This window comes from Lutjanus erythropterus, chromosome 16 (genome assembly GCF_056507025.1).
Source record: "Lutjanus erythropterus isolate fLutEry1 chromosome 16, fLutEry1.hap2, whole genome shotgun sequence".
NCBI classification, from domain to species: Eukaryota; Metazoa; Chordata; class Actinopteri; order Lutjaniformes; family Lutjanidae; genus Lutjanus; species Lutjanus erythropterus.
This window is the reverse complement of record NC_139332.1, coordinates 28,342,095-28,360,899: the sequence shown is the minus strand read 5'-3', so window position 1 is coordinate 28,360,899 and position 18,805 is coordinate 28,342,095. Positions and strand designations below refer to the sequence as shown.

At 39.9% G+C, this 18,805-nt stretch overlaps 2 protein-coding genes across 3 annotated transcripts; one reads left to right on the top strand and one right to left on the bottom strand.

Annotated features, from left to right (window-relative positions):
• The first annotated feature begins 377 nt into the window (after window positions 1-377).
• On the top strand, window positions 378-11,479 carry ints8 (integrator complex subunit 8). Of its 2 annotated transcripts, none has more exons than XM_084738344.1 (28): window positions 378-533; window positions 1,624-1,762; window positions 2,146-2,320; window positions 2,954-3,094; window positions 3,317-3,388; window positions 3,515-3,566; window positions 3,813-3,992; window positions 4,156-4,263; window positions 4,343-4,492; window positions 5,051-5,151; window positions 5,371-5,512; window positions 5,680-5,750; window positions 5,901-6,076; window positions 6,483-6,613; window positions 6,906-7,016; window positions 7,287-7,491; window positions 7,653-7,774; window positions 7,993-8,177; window positions 8,294-8,327; window positions 8,429-8,488; window positions 8,876-8,937; window positions 9,024-9,142; window positions 9,530-9,633; window positions 9,925-9,975; window positions 10,326-10,399; window positions 10,485-10,549; window positions 10,698-10,741; window positions 11,267-11,479. In XM_084738344.1, exons 2-28 carry the CDS (start codon window positions 1,630-1,632, stop codon window positions 11,381-11,383), a joined length of 2,985 nt encoding a protein of 994 aa, XP_084594470.1. In that variant the 5' UTR covers window positions 378-533; window positions 1,624-1,629; the 3' UTR covers window positions 11,384-11,479. The 2 variants fall into 2 exon arrangements, with proteins under 2 accessions (XP_084594470.1, XP_084594469.1); XM_084738343.1 differs by having other exon boundaries at window positions 386-424.
• On the bottom strand, window positions 11,405-16,949 carry LOC146313267 (G1/S-specific cyclin-E2-like). The gene is made up of 11 exons (XM_084738345.1): window positions 16,860-16,949; window positions 16,693-16,750; window positions 16,528-16,578; window positions 15,904-16,037; window positions 15,416-15,551; window positions 14,489-14,635; window positions 14,193-14,288; window positions 13,960-14,094; window positions 13,570-13,681; window positions 13,079-13,236; window positions 11,405-12,304 (listed from the first exon to the last, which is right to left on the bottom strand). Exons 1-11 carry the CDS (start codon window positions 16,871-16,873, stop codon window positions 12,227-12,229), a joined length of 1,119 nt encoding a protein of 372 aa, XP_084594471.1. The 5' UTR covers window positions 16,874-16,949; the 3' UTR covers window positions 11,405-12,226.
• Window positions 16,950-18,805: the final 1,856 nt, after the last annotated feature.

The following is an 18,805-nucleotide window of genomic DNA, read 5'->3' as shown; positions in this document are numbered from 1 at the left end:
AGAAGTTGTTTTAAATATAAGTTTTCATCATATTATTTGAGTAGAGACTGAGATCCATTATATTTAGTTGAGTACAGATTTACATCTTGTACTTCTTCAAAAAATATATATTTACAATATATTAGTACATTTAATTAGTGGAAAGAAAAATTAAATACAAGTTTCCATTATATCAGTTGAGTGCAGATTTACATCTTGTGCTTCTTGCAGTCGTCCACCAGATGATGATATTTGTTGTATTAAACTAGCATAGGCCACGCCCCGTTCATCGAACGTCCATCCCCGCCCACAGTCGACCACGCCCCATTCCGCGTGCCGCAGCGAGGGACATCTATGCGTAAATATGGCGCACTTGTATGCCTCTCTGGCGACGAAGCGGAAGCGGAAACACGGCGGAAGGATGTCGATTCGCAGGATGAATTATGTGAGAATCAAACAGTTCATGTTGCTGTCCCGGCACTTAATTTTTTTATATTTTTTAAATGTATAATTAGCTCAGTTCTCCTCTATTTGTTCATTTTTTGCCTGCTAAGGTAAGATAATCCGTTTTGTGTTTGAGCCAGGCTGTAGAGTTTAGCCAGTTAGCTTGAATATTAACTCAAAACAGCGCTAGCTTCATACACAACAGAGAATGGAAGTGAGAGGGGCGCTTGATTTAAATACACTGACAGCCCTGAGCAACCTGAGTTCACTCGTATTACCACTCCTCTCGTGTACAAGATGAAAACACCGCCCAGTTGGGACGACATGTCAAAGAAATTAAAGCTCCCCTGGCCACTACATGAATAAAAACTAACAATGATTATTAGCTAACTAGTTGATTTCACGAGCCTAACATAAAAAGCTACCTATCTGTATAGCATAGCGTGGGTGCACGTGCAGTGGTTGACTGTAGCTAAGTACGTGTAATGCAAGTCAAGTACTGTATTAAAGTACAAATTTGAGGTACTTGCATTCTACTATTTCCATTTCACTTGCAACTACCACTCCACTACTTTTCGAAGGGAAGTGCCATACTTTTACTTCACTATATTTGTCTGACAACATTAGTTTCTAGTTATTTTTCGGATCACAATTTTTCACATACAAGACAGGTTTATTTACACAGCACCAGGCAATCTAACTTGCTTTACAGGGGCATAGCAATACATTGAAAACAAGACATTAAGAAACCATCAAAATTGCATTTAAAATCCAGGAAAACAAAAGGTGAAAACAGCAGATAAATAGTTAAATATTAAAGAAAATGCATTCGAAAACCAATACAAAACATCAAGTGGAATCAAATAGTTATATATTACCTGAATAAGAAGTTACTTACTTAACTGGAAAGCCACACTAAAGAGTACTGCTTTAAGCACTAGCTGACAATTTTTTCAGACCTCTGGTTCAGGAAAGTTTTTCTGCAGGTGGGGAGCATAGAATCTGGAAGCTGCTTCAGTTTGCTTGGTTTTGGTCCTGGGAATACTTCAGAACACTAGTGTCCAGTGAAAACCACATACTGTTTACCATGTAGGATAAATAAACTAATTACAAACCCTCTTTGATTAGCTGGTAAATGCATGATCACAAAGCTGAAAGAATCTTCTCATTTCCTCAAAAACCTTTGTAATTGTTTCTCAGGGGAGGATGAGTGCGGAGGCGGCGGATCGGGTAGCTGCTGTGACCAGCAGCAGGCCCAGCACGCCACTGCAGACTTCCTGGTTTGAGTTCCTCCTGGACGGCAGCCTGCTGGAGAAACACCTGCAGAAGTCAAACCCAGGTCAGCTCAACGTCACTAATGAATAATAATAGTCATTATATAATGCCTGGTGGCAGATGTGTAGATGTCTCCGAATCAGATAAGTTACTAACCAGAGTGATCAAAGTTTCAAGGGACTGTATCAACTGTGACACAACTTAATCCATCTTTATCTCAGTGAGTTGACCATGACTAAATATGTATGTACTCCTGATGCTGCAAAGTATTAATGAAAAGTGGGTACAAAAAACAAAATTGCAAAATAATCAAATAAAATGGCACATAATAGATTTTCTTGAATGCAACAGCCTAAAAGTATTTAAGGTTGGATGTATTCTTAAGTCAGTATTCGCTCACCTTGAATGGATGGACTGTGTGATTAATAATGTGTATATGTGTTTCAGATCCGACACCAGTGCAGCTGGTCATCCAGTTCCTGGAGCAGGCGTCTAAGCCCTCGGTGAATGAGCAGAATCAAGTGCAGCCTCCAGCAGACAACCGCAGGAATCGCACGCTGAAGCTGCTGGCGCTGAAAGTAGCTGCGCACATGAAGTGGGATCTGGATGTTCTTGAGAAAGGGTAAGAGTGTGTGAAAGGCTGTTTAAACTTATAATGTTGAGGAAGTCGGTGTCACTTTTCTTGGTTTTAATGGCTCTCTGCTGGCGACACCTGTGGCCGGAGGCATTATGTTTTTCGGGTTGTCCTTCTGTACATCCAAACCAATTCTTGTGAACGAGTTTTAAGCTGGTCCACCGTGCATTAAAATCAGTTCAGTGGGTATGAAAGGGTTTCAGAGTTGCAGAGATTTGTTATTTTCAGTTTTTTTTTTGAAGTGGGGGTTATATGAGGTACTTATTGATAGTCCTACCTACCTACCTACAGTAGATGGTGGTCAACAACCCTAACCCCTAACCCGAAGTTTGGAGAATCAGACAGAATTGCCTGTGGACATTCTGCAGCAAAACATATTTTAGCCATCTACAAAAAGTTTTAGAATATTTCGCACCTAGACTCCTGCTGCTTCTCCTAACTGGGGGCATGTCGATTGCCATGTGTTAAATGTGGGAAGGGCAAGTGTCTAAGTAATTTCACAGAAATATGAAGTTGCCAGCAAAGCAAACTTGAAAATGTCTCTAATCATTGTTGTGCATTCTATCAAAATATATGGACGATTGCATCATGTAATGATTTATTTTTTCTCTGTCCTGGCAGTTTGACCATTCCAGTCTTAAATATGTTGCTGAACGAGCTCCTGTGTGTGAGCAAAGTCCCACCAGGGGTGAAACATGTGGACCTGGACCTGTCCACTCTGCCTCCTACTACAGCCATGGCTGTCGTCATTTACAATCGCTGGTGAGTAAGATCCACTAAGAAAACGAGGTTGCACACGCCAGCTGCATTAGTGAGACTGTGGTCAGTTTAACTTGTTTATTTACTGCCATATCTCAGAGTTTTTATCAGTTTAATTCATGTTACTCTAAAAAAACATGTAGAAAAAGGAATAAAGTATTTAAATGGAAAGAATAACAAAGGAATTTTAACAGTCTTCATGTTTAATTTTTGTGTCTTTCAAAGGGCGATCCGAACCATCGTGCTGAGCAGCTTTCCAGAGAAACAGACCAAACCAGGACCTCACCAGATGAACATGTAAATTCTTCTTTCCACTGCTCTGTTAATTCCCTCTGACTTGGAACAAACTGACAGCTTAGGTGAAACTTATTAAAAAAAAAAAAACAGGACTATAGTGAGTTCTTGTCTTTTGGCCTCTCCTAGGTTAAATATTGTGCAGCAGGAGAAAGAGATGACTGAAAACATCCTAACTGTGGTGAGTTAATAGGGTTTTTTGACGTATTATGTGTAAATCTTTGAATACTGTCATGAACTATACTTATATGATAGATAGATATGTTTCTGTGTGTCAGACAGTTTTGATTTTGTAAAGTTCTAGATAAACAACATTTCATGATCTCACCCTTTCCAGTAATCCCTGTTTTGTCCTCATCCACTGTCAAAGAAACTATTAGCTGAAATGAAATATACTTCTCCATTTTCTGTCCTCTCCTGCCCAAAGCTTAAAGAGCAGGCGACCGACTCCATCAGTGTCCTGGAAGGAGCTCTGCAGCTGAAGAAAGACTTCTATGTTCACACCCTGAGAACTCTGGATCTGCTGGCTGCTGATGCTGCTGCCAACGGAGAGACAGAGTCCTCAACTGCAGGGCTTCGCATCAGTGCCGATGAGCTGCACTGTCAGGTTAGTGGACAGCACAGCGTCGTCCCGCTGGGATTCATGTTGTACTTCTGCATGCAGATTATATAAAACCGTTTGTGCTTCAGGAAATGTTGTGAATAAGTTTTTACTCAAAAACTTTGCATATACTCTTGTTTAATTGGGCAAACTGTACTTTATGTTGCAGGTGCATTATGACCTGGGAGGTATTTTCTTCCAACAAGGCTGCACAGACCAGCCAGCCTATCAGAAAGCCCGGGATCACTTCAGACAGACGAAGGAGCTGTTAAAGAAGGTATATTTCTACCTGAAACCGACATGTTTGCCCCTAGTAAATTTTGTGTATCTCAGGCATATATATTTATATTTTGCAGCTGGACTCGACTGTCCACGTTCACCTGGATGAGAAACGTCTGGCCGGCTACTGGAACGCCTGCAAAGCTTTGACTGAAGACTGTGACTCAGACTCCCAGACCACAGCCTACGATCAGATCAACAGTCTGATCCGGACACAAAACTACCAGGTTGCTTTTTTTTTAAAACACATTGCATCATTTTTTTTTCACAATGAGTTTGTTACAACATTTAGTTCTTCTTTGGAACTTTTCACTTTTCACTTTTCACCCCCACCCATCGATAAACTCTGAGCCGTCACTGTGGGTAAAACAAGTTGACAAAATTATATCAGTAATGTCGAGCAATAAGACGCTTCACTTATATAAGCCAAAGGTTCATTTACTTAGTTTCACGAGTTCTCAGGGATAATGCTCTTGGAATAATACCAAAAATCTTAAAATTTGAAATGAAATTATCCCATCATCATATTTGTTTGTCTTCTGGTGTCAAATTAGTGAGCATCAAGTGATCATGATCAAAACATTCAATCCAAGTTGATATGAACAGCTAGTAAAATAAATAAAGTAGCAGTATACATTGGTTGTTGTGGGTACAAAGGAATTTCTCACAATTACATGTATAGTAAAAATTTAGATGTGATGATAAAGGCTTCGAAAGTGCTTGAATTTAACTCTTAAAGAGCTGTATGAACCCTGTTAATAAATTGCACTTCTTCTCTCTGGCAGGCTGTCATTGAAGCCTTCATCAAAGACAACGTGTCCCGCAGTTTGCCAAACCACTTCAGACGGTCTGTTCTCAGGGAGTTTCTGTACAAAGTCCAACAAGGGTGAGAACATATTTCAACCCCAAATCAGAAATAATTCAAACAAAACAGTTTGCACTGTGACAAAAACCTATAGATACATGATATGCGTTGAAACAAGGTTCTGCTCTGAGATATCAGACTGATGATTATATTACACCATGCAATTTAATTTATCTGCATTTTTTTATCTGAATAGTCACAAAGAAATCTAGCAAACAACCCATTTCTAACACTCCACAGGGAGTCGGGCCTGGATGAGGTTTGCCACAAGCTCTGTGTTTGCAACGCCATCCGAGATGCTTTGGAAGGAGAAATCCTCAGTGTGCGTTTCCAGCAGCTCCTCCTCAAGCCCAGTAAACGGATGGTGGACTTCATTTTAGAGGTACTCACACCCTCGTGCTGTGATTCTAACTAATAGTAACTAATGCTGGGGGCGTACTAGAGCTTCAACTATAAATGCATAATCTTCATCACAAACGAAGGATGCATCCATCTTTCCTTCACTTTCTGATACTAAGAGATAAAGCTCATCTTATCTCTGTTCTGCAGGTGTGCACACTTTCCCTGGAAAAGGAGCGTCCATCTGAGACATCCAGAAGAAACATGGCCAATTTCATGAAGTGAGTGACAGCAGAGTCGGTGTCACTTTTACGTGCTCAGTGCAACAAATGTTGAAAGGGTTGTCTTGAAATTATAACACAATTGATGGACTAGCTGAAGTGACAGTAACACTGTATCATCTTTTAAACGAGACCGTTGTTATGTGGCAGGACTCTGTGTGAAAGCTTGGAGGAGCTGCCTCTGCTGTTCGTGGTGTCGTCTCATAAGCTCTTCATGGAGCTGCTGAAGGAGGAGGAGAGGAAGGTCCTGGTGGAGCAGATGAGGAAGAGATCGGCCACGATCAACCTCAGCGCCAAGCCTCTGCCTTCTTTTTACGACATTCCAGGTACAACGCTGAGATGAGGTACTCTATTAGGTATTTATTGATAGCCAGTGTATTACCTGCAGTAAATGCAATCGGCACGCCCCTGTTTGGAGAAGCAGCAGAATTATTGGTGCAGGAAGCTAAACAATTTGCTGTTGTGGACAGGGTCAACAGGAAGACATATTTTAGCGACCTTCAAAATCAATATCAGTTTAAGTGTGTACTATATTCAGAATATTTTCACTGCTTAAGTTACCGTCAGACAGAATTTTCTAATGGTCAAACTGCCGTTACATGACACAAATCACTCTCAATTAAACTACCACCACTGACTATCAGTAACTGCCTTATACCACCCCACTTCAGAGAATCCAAACTATCCCTTCAAAGCGTTGGACTTCATGCATGTTGGTTCGTTCCTCTGCAGCTTCAGCGAGTGTGAACATTGGGCAGCTGGAGCAGCAGCTCATCCTTTTACTGGAGCCGCGCAGGATCAGACAGATCCTCATCGAACTCCACGGGATGGCCGAGCGACCCTACTGGAGGGTCAACAGTAAGGTCAGAGCTCAACAAACTGATACTGGAAGACAAAACTGTCATACAATAACTCTGCAATAATTTTCATGAGCAATAATAATTACTCCGTCATATATGATTCTAACTTGATGCACATTTTTGACATAATTTTACATCAATAATGTATCTCTATTGCTGAAACAATTGCTGATATCAAAATCATTAAGGATTTATAATAAAGCTCCTATATAATATAATCAACATGATTACATTAAAACAGTGTTAAAATTTAAGATTGATTTGCTAAAATACCACTTTCTGTTTGTGTTTACAGTGGGAGGTTCCTCCAGACTACATTAATGTGATCCTGGGCATTAAAGACAACCTGACGAGGGATCTGGTTTACATCCTCATGGCCAAAGGACTCCACTGCATATCAATAAAGGTGTGTTCACATGATCAACTCTCAGAAATGTAACTTCATACTGTTTTTCAGGCTCATAATTATGCATCAAAATGGAAAAAGTTAATGATCAGTGAAGAAAGTTTGAGCTTTCTGTGGACCAACTACTTTATTCCAGCTTGTTCAACTTTATTAACACTAAATCATACCAAATGGCTCATCACAAACATTAAAAGGGGCATCAACAAGCAGTGAGAATCATTTAAAAGCTGAAATGTTAAACACCTGGATCATGTTTTCCTCCTCTCTCAGGATTTCGCCCATGCACGGCAGCTTTTCTCTGCCTGCCTGGAGCTCGTTACCGAGTTCTCCCCGAAGCTGAGGCAGGTGATGCTGAACGAGATGCTGCTGCTGGAGGTCCGCGCGCACGAGACGATGGCGGCCGAGGGCAGCAAGGAGCGACCGCCCCCCGACCTGGTCAGCAGAGTCAGAGGATACCTGGAGATGAGGATTCACGGTGAGCGAATGGAATAACTGTGCTGTGGTGCTGTAACCTTAGAACAATTTGTCAAAAGAAAGATTTAACTCTTTAAGACTCCAGAATTTTAACACAGTGGAATGGGCAGAAGCCACTTTTAGATGCTCTAAATTACAGGATGTCCTTGTCTTTGTCCGTAGATCTGCCTCTGCGGCAGGTGGTAGGAGAGGAGTGTGTCGCCTTCATGTTGAACTGGAGGGAGAACGATTACCTGACTCTGCAGGTGCCACCATCTCTGGTCATGAACAACCCGTACATCAAGGTAAAAAGTCTTTTGTGTCATTGTCTTTATTTCACCAAGATGTTGTTTCATGAGGCCAGTAACATTTATCTAAGTTAAAGCTGCCTTCTGCTACTTTATAGTTGTTACGTTAATGTTGGCGTAACTTCTGTACTCTCTCTGAGCAGGTTTTAAAGTTTAGGACATCTGTCTGTGGTTTTCTCTTGTTTAAATTGGTCCCATTTGTTTCCTTCTGGTAGCTCGGCCAGCTCCTGGCCTCAACATGCAAAGAGCTCCCGGGTCCTAAAGAGAGTCGTCGCACCGCCAAGGAGCTGTGGGATGTGGTCGTGCAGATCTGCAGCATGTCCATCCAGCATAAGAGGACCAACGACGGCAGAGTGGGCCTCATTAAACACAGAGAGTCCTCCATGGGCATCCTGTACCGGTACGCTGCAGACACTTCAGATTTTATTATGTTAACAGTCATATGCTGTATAGAAGAATACACAGGGGAAAGACGTGTGACCATTCTGGTATATTTTCATTGTCAAACCCATTTAGGAGCAAATTCATCACTTTCATCAAGAAACTTCGAGTAAGTATTCAGTAAGCTAAACTCAGTGTGGATAAGATCCATTTTAATTTGATGAGGTGCTGTTGATGCAAAGTTGACAAGTTTCATCTTATTTCTCACAGGAGCCGTTGGTGCTAACAACCCTCATCTCACTGTTTGTGAGGCTCCACAGCATAGTGCGGGTACGTCTCCAATCTGAGCTGCATTTGCACTGTAGTCTCATGTAGGCTGTGTGGTGGTACGATCACAACACAGTTCAAACTGAATCAAAAAAAAAAAAAAAAAATTGTCTCTCGCCATAGACTGGCGTTCATATTTTCTCCACATTTAGGTAAAATGGCGTACACTTAGATACACTATATAAAACAGGCAAAAATTATATAATAAGATATAACATGTCATTGGCTATATGAGGCACTCAAATGGGTAGTTTGACTGTATTGAGTACTTTTACTTTTGATACTTGAAGTATTTTTTCCTGATGATGCTCACGTAACAGCAGTGTATAAAGAATCTGAATATTTGCTCCACCACTGCCCTGAATAACCAACTGTTATCTCTTTCTTTAGGATGATATTGTGAATGAAGTGACAGCAGAACACCTCTCAATCTGGCCATCTTCTCTTTCAAAGTAAGAGCATTTTTTTCTTAATGAAACATGAAAGATTTCTCAAACAAAGACATTAAACGTGACATCGATCTGTGTGTGTTGAGCAGCATTCAGGCAGTAGATGTGGAAGCTGTGGCTGTGACGGTCAAAGAGCTGGTGTCTTACGCTCTCACCCTGAATCCCAATAACCAGTCGTGGCTCATCACACAGGCCGATATCTACTTTGGTAAGAAAATGTCAGAGAAGACTACATTTTTGGGCTTTAATAATAAATTCAGTACTTTGTTTCTGCAGTCAAAATGTATTTCATCCATGGATTTGGTTGAGGGTCTTTTTTCTAAAATGCTCACACAGGGATTTAAGCAAACGGTTTTTTTTGTTAAATTGTTGGGAGAACCAGATGTTTGGGGTTTGTGCCATCAGGAATGACAGGGAAGGTGTGAATCACTGAATTAAAGTTGAGTTTGTACTGATTCAAACATCTCTTTCAGGCAAACACCAAAAATCTGGTTGCTAAATTGGCTACAGCATCTCAGGGGAGAATATACACACAGCGTCGCCCAGATGTTTCAGTTTGTCTAAAGCCTTCCTTTTCACCTCTCTCTCTTCGTAGTGACCAATCAGTACTCTGCTGCACTGAACCTTTACCTCCAGGCTGGAGCTGTGTGCTCCGACTTCTTCACCAAAGTTGTTCCCCCTGATGTCTACACTGACCAGGTACGTCACACACGTTACTCACCTGTTTTTTAATAAAACATTACACCTACGTTCACAATGAACAGCTCCTCTGCAGCAAAAAAAAAAAGACATTTTCACTCACTGACAGTTCATTTTTGATCAAATCAATCAATATCAATAAGTTCCTCAACAAACACCACTTCTAAAAACCCAAACTATCCCTTTAACATACGTTGTTTACTGCGAATTGTAGTTTCAGTCTACTTATGCACTCCTGAGAGACATTAAAATAAATCTGTCCTCTAATAACACACTGACTGTTGTTTGCAGGTCCTGAAGAGGATGATCAAGTGCTGTTCGATGATGAACTGCCACACACAGGTCAGAGTTCAGTCTATTTGACATTTTATTTTAACTGTTCCTGCTGATCAGTAGTCTCCATGAGCTGTTAGTAAAATTGTTCAGTAATCAGTTTGTTTTTGTCATCAGTATTAGACTGATGTCCAGATCAGTGTTGCCCAATTGGTTTGATGTTATCCTGCCAAATAATTGTTCAAAATCTGCCTGGATTGATGAAAAACCACCCAAATATTAGCTGTAATAAACTATTCAAACGATTTCATAAACAGTAGCAATAGCATTGTGGCTCATGATTCATTTTCACGCTGTTTGCTCCAGTATTTAGTGCAGTTTTTTCCCTGTTAAACCAGTTTGTCTCCTGTTCTTATCAGGTTGCAGTTCTCTGTCAGTTTCTGCGAGAGGTCGACTACATGACGGCTTTCAAAGCTCTTCAAGAACAAAACAGGTATGACCCGCGCGACGCACACAACGGTAACGACCAGCAGCACTATTTTGAACATCTCTTACTTCATCCTCTTTTGTCACCACAGTCACGATGCCATGGACTCGTTCTACGACTACATCTGGGACGTCACCATCCTGGAGTACCTCACACGTATCCTTCGTTAGTGATTCATGAGGACCAATGGAGAACTTCAGATACCCAATACCTGTCATCTCATCTCTGTGGGGCCCTTATACTAGAACACTTTCAAGAAACATACTGTTAACTTTGTCATTTTTTCTTCCTTGACTGTGTTCAGATATTCACCACAAACGAGGCGAGACTGAGAAGAGACAAATAGCGGTAAGCAGTTCAAACCCCACAATTAAAGGGCAACTTCAGTATTTTTTTTAGTATTTAAGTCAAAAGGCTCAAGCGAAATATCGAATTTATCACTGGTGATAATTCTGCGTTTGAGACGTCTGAGGCTGAAATTTCCAACTTCCAACCAAAAGTAAACAAAGAACATGACTGTGACAAATGACCTCCTTCAATAAACACAGAGGGTCATAAATGAGGCATGAGGTAACAGATGCCTTATACTTTTACTTTATGCCACTTAATAACAGGCAGTATATTTTGACTGAATGATAGTTTAGTCTTGAATGGGAGCTACCATTGTTGTGACGGTCAGACAGCTGTCTCTTCATGAACTCAGGGGACATAGATTTGCCCCAAGTTCACAAGTAGGAGGCCGGAAAGTTCAGAGTTTTGTGGAATGCAGCATCAAGTCACAAGTCTCAGTTGAATCAAGTCAGATTTCTGCATATCTCCAAGTCTGTGCTGCAAAGCGCTGCATCAGTCGTTAACTCTTTGTTCCTCCCGTAGATAAAAGCGATCGGACAGGCGGAGCTGAACACCAGTAACCCCGAGGAGGTGCTGCAGCTGGCTGCACAGAAAAGAAAGAAGAGATTCCTGCAGGCAATGGCCAAGCTGTACTTCTAAGAGACCACGGTTAGACTTCTGGGGGGGTGGGAATGTACATTTTATTGTGGTAGAAAATAAACTTCTAAATAAATACAGTTGCTCATTTTTACACAATCATTTGAAATGACTCTTTTAAAAAAAATAAATCCATGACTATCCATTACCCTGAGTTACACACACACACATACAATGGCTTTGTTACAATAGCATGGTGAAGATAACTGAGAAACACACTGAAGCATACACACTTTATTCAGCCAGAGCTTCCATCAGGCCTCATGACAAGTGCAAACTGCTGAACTCAAACTGAACTTCATTGTTTCCAAGTATCTGTTAGAGATCAGCTGACAGGTGAAGTAGCAACAATGCTTTCAACACCATGTAAAAAAAAAAAAACAATTCAACATTTCAACTGACCCTGAAGCAGTGTTTTAAGATTTTATCTCATGACTTTACATATTCAATATGCTACAATATACAACAATTGCACATCACTTTCAGTAATAGATCATTTCCTAGAAATGACATTTACAGCAAACATTGACACTTTTTAAAAAACACATTTTTCTTTTCTGAATTAAAGCACCCAGTTGCTAAAACGGCTAAAAAAGAAAAAAAAAAGCTTTGGCCAAGATTTAAGAGTCTTTAAAATACAGGCACATGAACCTGGATAATGCATTCAGTGACAGATTTCTCCTCAGCAGGCTTTATGAAATAAACTCCCATCCAGACTCAATATTCCAGTTAACAGCCTGTTGCCTCAGCTATTAAGGAGCAGTTTCCAGTAAAAACAGGACTTTGTGGGATTTTAACCCCGAGTCGTCCTGGTCCTCACACTCGCTTCAGAGTCTCTCCTGTGGTTCAGTGTGTACAGGACTTCTCTGTGCTGTTGGGAGGAGTAGGGAACTGGCTGTTCACCTCCTTTTTACTGACATACTCCTAAAACAAAACAGGTTCAAAGTCAGAAAACATTCAGTAATACATACAGTAACATCATAGTTTGTCATTTTGGCAGTTTAGTTTGGACTTCAGCTTTAATGTTACTGAAAAACAGTTTTAAATCTGCCGAGACACGTTTTTTCCTTTAAGCTTAAAGGGAAAATTCACCACAAAATCAAAAAGACATACACTCTTGAATATAATGGGACTAAATGTCACTCAGCTTGTGGCGCTCAAAGCAAAAAATTCAACAGTGAAGTCTGTTTCCAGAAATCATGCCCCGTTTACTCAAGATATTCCACAGACTTTGTAGTGAGCAGTTTAATGTGGGAACTGCTTTCTTTTGAGTAGAAAAAACATTTTCAGTAGATTCTACCACAGAAAGAAAATGGTTCCTACATGATGTTTGGAAAGAGACGTTGCTGTAGAATTCTTCAAATGTAGGCTGATATTTAAAATATCACCGTTGCAGCATTTTCAAAATGACTTTAATAGGTTTTCGTTGTTCAGTAAAACTGAAAATTCTCACTAATCGCACCACATATCTCAATTTCAAAATGACTTTTTTTTTTTTTTAACATATCTTGCAGCCTTACAGTTGAATTGCGTGGAAAGTATGTTTCATGCAATTTGCAACCTGCAACTAGTTGTGTGAAACTTTCAGTTCAACTCCACCCTCACGAAATCAAAAGCACAAAGTGATGTTCTTTGAACCAAAATATTTGTCAGCTGTGCGATGTAATATCCCAACAAGCAGAACAAGAAAATACTAACCAGCATGGTCATGTAGTCTGTGTGCGTCTGGATGTTGTGTCTGTCGTCTGTCTTTACTTTGATAAAATCCTTCAGCGTCACTGTGCCGCACCAGCCCACAGATTCTACAAAGGGCGCCATCCAGTTAACACACGGCTGGATGGCGTCTTTCGACAGACCTGAACAGACAGAAGAACATGTTTACATGCACTGAGTAACATCGCAGTGGGTCACGAAGTGGTTCAGGTCACGTATTATTTTTTAAAGAGCAGAAAAGCTCAGCCACTATGTAGTTTTATCTGTTTGGATTTACAGCTGCATTTGTGCAAAAAAAGGTGGAACACACAAATAAGAAACCCTAAAATATATTCATGTGATGTGGATATTTTATTTTTTGAAATGTCAGTGTTTCCTAAAGTGACATCCTCAAACAGTCATCAGCTCTTATTTTTCCACTTGATTTTTTCCATTCATATCTAAATTTCTATAAATGTAATAATCTCAAATCTTACCTGAAACTTTTTCAATTGTTTCTGGATGAATGAAATGGGACAGGACTGAGGCAGCCAACACTTGATACTGGAAGTCCAGAGAGTTTATGTTGAGGATACACAGATCCAAAAGCTAGAAAAGTCAAAAAGAAGGCGAGACAACGGGCATTAGTTATGAGCCAGACTTAAACTGAAGTAATTAATCAAGTATATATGAGCTTTAGTCCCTTAAGTTGGTCGACATAACTAGATGACTGTATCATTACCAGCTACAAAACAAGTACTAACACGTGTTATTCATTTTTGTTGTGACTGCATCCTAAGGTTTTAACTTTGAGACAGAGGTTTGTGTCCGTGTGTCGGCTTAAAAAAAAAAAAAAAAAAAAAGGAGCGTCCCACCCAAACACCTACACGTGTCATTTGTACATAAGTGTCCTGAGGAAACTGCGGCTCCAGCAGGTCAGAGTTGGTGTTCATCGAGGCCATTTGGAAGTAAAGATTCAGCCACGACACGGCTGTTTCAGGACAAAGGTTCCAACTCAGTGCCTGGATAACAAACAGAAAGTAGAATTATGAAAAAACTGAAGCCTTATTTTAAGTTATTAATGAAGAATACTGAGTCGAAACATGACCGCAGTTATTACTTTCAAAATGATCAGCTCCATTTGAAGAATCTCATCTTCGTAATAGGTGCCTGCGGTCACGTAGGCCATCTCTGCGAGCTTTGGAGGAGAGGCCTCCTACAAGGAAAGAGAAGAGAAATTGAAAACTTTACTGGGCACAGTCAGACGCATCAAGAAAATAAAATATAGTTGCCTCTGTTACAAAGATACAAGTTTAAATTGGGTTCTCTACTTGAAGATGTCACAGTGCTGCACTGGGGTGGGGGTGGGGGGGGTGGGGGGGGGGTGAGACCTGATCTCTCCTTGTTCTTCCTCACCTCCATCTTTGATGCTATAAAAAGACAAGTGATCCCGATGAGCTGCAGCATCCCCTTTTCTATGTTGTTCTGGGTCAACATGAACCGGTCAAAGTAGTCCTGTGCCAGGTAGAACGTCTGCCGGTGAAGAGTGTAGGCCTCGCTCACCTGGTAAAACCCAAGGACAAAGAAAAAAACTTTTCGTGAACCTTTTTTGATGCAAGATCTCAGTGTAAACGATCAAATGAGTCAATTTTAAAAAATTGTCTCACATGTTGAACTGAGAAAACAATTAAACAGGCTGAAATCCTATTTAATATACTGTCTGTGGTTGAAGCGAGTTGTTTTCCACAGACTCCAGGAAGCTCAGGCAGGCTGCAGCAACACTGCAGCAGCACAAGACGAGTGCAACATCGTAACCTGACTATAACAAGTAACGAGTCCTCCACTGCAAGTTGATCAGCTGTTTCTAACTGTCAATTGTCTGTCAGTGTGAAGTTAAGCCTGTCATCCTGAATACAAAAGCTCACTGCTCTGAAAATACACTCTCTGCCTGCCAGACACCATTCACACTTTGCTCAATTTAACCGTTATAAACATCTACTCCTTCTAAATGATTATCAGTGATTTCTTATGACTCATAAACAGACACTATCTCACTCAGTGAACATTCAGCATTAATTTGAACTCTAATTAATGTGAAACGGGCAAATAATAACAAGTTACAGGCTGGAATAGAATTAGAAAGCGAGTATTTCAACTTTGGATGTTTCCTTCACCTCTGATGACATATCACAATCATTTTATGATTTATTACAAATTCATACTTTGAGGTAATAAACAAGGCTTGTGTGGTAACATGCATTTTTTAAACTCACTTGAGGCACTGAAGCAATAAATTACTGAAGCATTCTCAACATAAATTTAAAATGCAGTTAAAAGACGCACCTCGATCAACCAGTCGAGGAGAATTGATCTCATTCTGGGTTGTATTAACGGGTGTTTCTGTATGAAACTCTTGCTGTGCCTGTAATTCTGCTCTTTGTAGACCATCTTTATCCACACGTCATCAGAGGATCCCCATCTGTAACATGCAGAGAAAGAGGCGCAACGATTAGTCGATTAATCACTGTAAAAATAATCTGCAGCTATTTCGATAACTGATTGATAGTCACCTTTAAGTAAAAATTATACACATTTAGTTGTTCCAGTTGCTTAAATGTGAGAATTTCTTAGCTTTAAGTGACAGTAAATTGAATATCTTAGCATTTGGACTGCTGGTCAGACAAAACATGATTTGGTGACATCACCTTTTGCTCTAGAGAAAATAATTGTTAATCACAGCCGTACAGAGAAACATGTAAACTATTTGGCTGGGGGTCTCAACAAGAGATGATTGAGAGTCAAACCAGGGCTGAATAATGTAAAATAATCACCCGAGATGAGGCAGAGGTGACGGTCGAACCAAAGAATCTCCTGAAACGAGAGCTGCACAGTCGACCCGCACTCCCTTCTCAGAAGTCTCGATGAGAACACAAGGCTTGGCGACACCTTCAAGAACCATCTGGTTCTGAAATGGAAATGGAAAAAAAAAAAACTGAATGAAAAATGTGTTTATACGCAGCACAGATTATTTCTGTTGCAACATACGTTTTCATTTTGTTTGTCTACGTTTCGCTCTTTGTAGGGCTGCTAATCACCTACTTTGTTTGGTCATAAAGAATTAGATTGATCAAGTGATCTTTGATCGATCTACTACCAAATAAAGATTTGATATGTAACTGATTATTTGTATGAATGTGCTCTATATATTATCTGATATTGAAGTAAACGTGTTTAATATATAGGCCTCTAGGTTTCATAGGCTTGTAATGCTGTCAGAGAATATGCAAAATATTCCTGCTTTGATTGAATGGAAAATTTGGTATTTTTTGGTATCATTTTTTAATAAAAATTATTGTTAATGTTAGCAATGATCAATTAAGGGAAATGCTTAGAATTTGCAACCCTGGTACAAAACCAATAGATAGAATATTATGAAATAAAAGAAAGGGATGTACCTTCTCACACTGTAGTTTTGACAGGGGCTGAACCTTTTTTCTGTTGCTTTGCTGAAAAGACAAGTCATTATAAGCGGATTGTCAGATCATCTTGAATTTTTTTTGTCTATATAATCACAAATTAAAGTATGCAGTATCCTCTTTAATGGTTTGTAGGACTCTTACCTTAGTTACTTTGCCTTTCTGCCCTGAAGCATTTTCAGATCTTTTCTGCTGGCGACCACTGCAAAGACATCAAACTGAACTCAACATGGAGCTGAAGATTTGACAGCCAAACAAGACAGAATAATAATAATAATTATGATTCATAAGGCAACAAAAGAGGCCATTACCTTCGTCTAGTCATGGTTTTGTCTGCTTCAGTCTGTAAAAAAAAAAAAGAGAACAGTTAAGAGGCAAAGTTACTGTTTGTTTCAAAACCAGGAAGTTAGGCCACAGATGGAAACTGTAACAACCAGCTGCAGCTGTCTTGGCTTGTACAGAACACAGTTTCATGCAAAACTAAGACAGATGAAAATACACAAACCCGCATTGTTTCCGGAATACTTATCATACGCGCCAACATTATTAATGAGCGCGTAAAATGACCACTGGGCTGCAGCCACCACCCGCCAAACAAAACGCTGCTGCTAAAACTTCAGTCTGAGACTCTTTATGTCATCTACATGGACATTTCTGTCCTCATGATCGTGCAGTTGCATGTAACAAAACGACCATGAGCAGCACAAAGAGGCTTGGGACCCGCAGTGAAGCCCCCACAGCTGCAGCAACAACACAAAGGCCCAGGGAGGACATCTTGTGCCAAGTGCCACTAAGAAAAAGCTCTGAATTCAGCACTAACACGACCACACAGTCAACAATTACTTAACAACTCATCTTTTATGGTGCATTTTATTATTTCTATGCCACAACAAGTTTGTCTAATCGTGATTTAGATGCAGTACCATAATATTTATAACCAAGAAAAGACTCGGAAACTTTAATTTACTCATTTAAGTTCAGAAGATGCAAAGTGTGCAGAAGCAGAAGTTTCTAAAACAGTCTCCACTTTCAAACAGCCAACTTTAATCAAGTTAACGTTAGCTAACTTTGATGCTAGCTCGCTAAACACAACTCTCTACAGGCTCTGCAATAACCAAGTTTACAAACGTGCCAGCAGCAAAATAACAAGCAAACTGCTGCTTTAATTGACGCATGAGTTTAAGCACCTGCACAGAAACGACTTAGGAAAAGTTCGGAAGTGTTAAGATAAAGCTACTAAGTTTAAGAGACCTGCTGAGCACCACTGCCTGCAGCTTACCTTCCTCGGTTCCGAGCCCAAATCAAACTAGTTCCCCGTTGGCGCTGGCGCCAACAAATATGCGTCTGCGGCACATTGCGCATGTGTATAAATACTCCCAACCCTAAACCATCCAGCCGGAGGTTAAAATGGTTTAAGAGACATTTAAAGACAGTTAAAGGTGAGTAGCTTTAATTCCTTTCAGATTAGTTTCTAACTCGTTAACACTGGACTCGAGTTTGTTCTTTAACATGAACTAAACTAAACTAATAAATAAACGGAGAAACAGTCGTTCAAGAAAAGGTGAACGTAGTTTGCGTAAATCAGATGTTTGGTTTAAATATTGATATTTAATTTCTTGTTTGAGAAAAAGCGCGAAATAACAAAGGTATTGCATGAATTTAATCTCATTCTTTTCTTTTTGTTGCTGTCAGTTGTATTTTCCGGTTTGCCGGTGGTGGGCGGAGCTACAGAACAGAGCAGCCAATAGGAGGGAGAGTTGAGTTGAGCGCGTGCTCCTGGAGCAGGATGTAAACAAAGCAGGGAGCTGTCAGAGGGCTGACCTGTGTTAGAGACGGCTTTAAACACTGACTCGTTTTCATGTTCATGTGTCACGAAGCACAGACAAATTAAATTAACGTTTAAATGTATATAATGTATTTAACAGTCAAATTAGTTTTTCACGATGAGACACTACGGAACACTTTGGCCAAAAGATGCACCAACACAGACTTGAAGAAATGTCGCCCCCAAGTGTTTCTTTGAAATAGTTTCAGGTTGTCAGATATATGTACTCACATCCAAGGTTATTATCGTAGCTCACTAAAATCAGACTAAAAACTAAAACTAGATGTGAATAAGCATTTTAGTTAACTGAAATAAATAAAAACTAGACTTTAGAAAAAAAAGATATAAATTAAGCAATATTCTGTAATTACAAAATAAACAAAATTGAAATTGATTAATTAATTATTAATATACAGGAAATGTCTTTAGTTT

What these genes read in the sequence shown, in the direction of transcription:
- ints8 (XM_084738343.1), top strand. Translation starts at nt 401, where the DNA reads ATGTCGATTCGCAGGATGAATTAT. An exon ending in CGAAGGAGCTGTTAAAGAAG is followed by an intron (nt 4,264 to 4,342) that starts GTATATTTCTAC and finishes TATATTTTGCAG; the next exon opens with CTGGACTCGACTGTCCACGT. An exon ending in GGCTCCACAGCATAGTGCGG is followed by an intron (nt 8,489 to 8,875) that starts GTACGTCTCCAA and finishes CTCTTTCTTTAG; the next exon opens with GATGATATTGTGAATGAAGT.
- LOC146313267 (XM_084738345.1), bottom strand. An exon ending in CAAAACTACAGTGTGAGAAG is followed by an intron (nt 16,038 to 16,527) that starts GTACATCCCTTT and finishes TTTCCATTTCAG; the next exon opens with AACCAGATGGTTCTTGAAGG. An exon ending in TTATAGCATCAAAGATGGAG is followed by an intron (nt 14,289 to 14,488) that starts GTGAGGAAGAAC and finishes CTTTCCTTGTAG; the next exon opens with GAGGCCTCTCCTCCAAAGCT.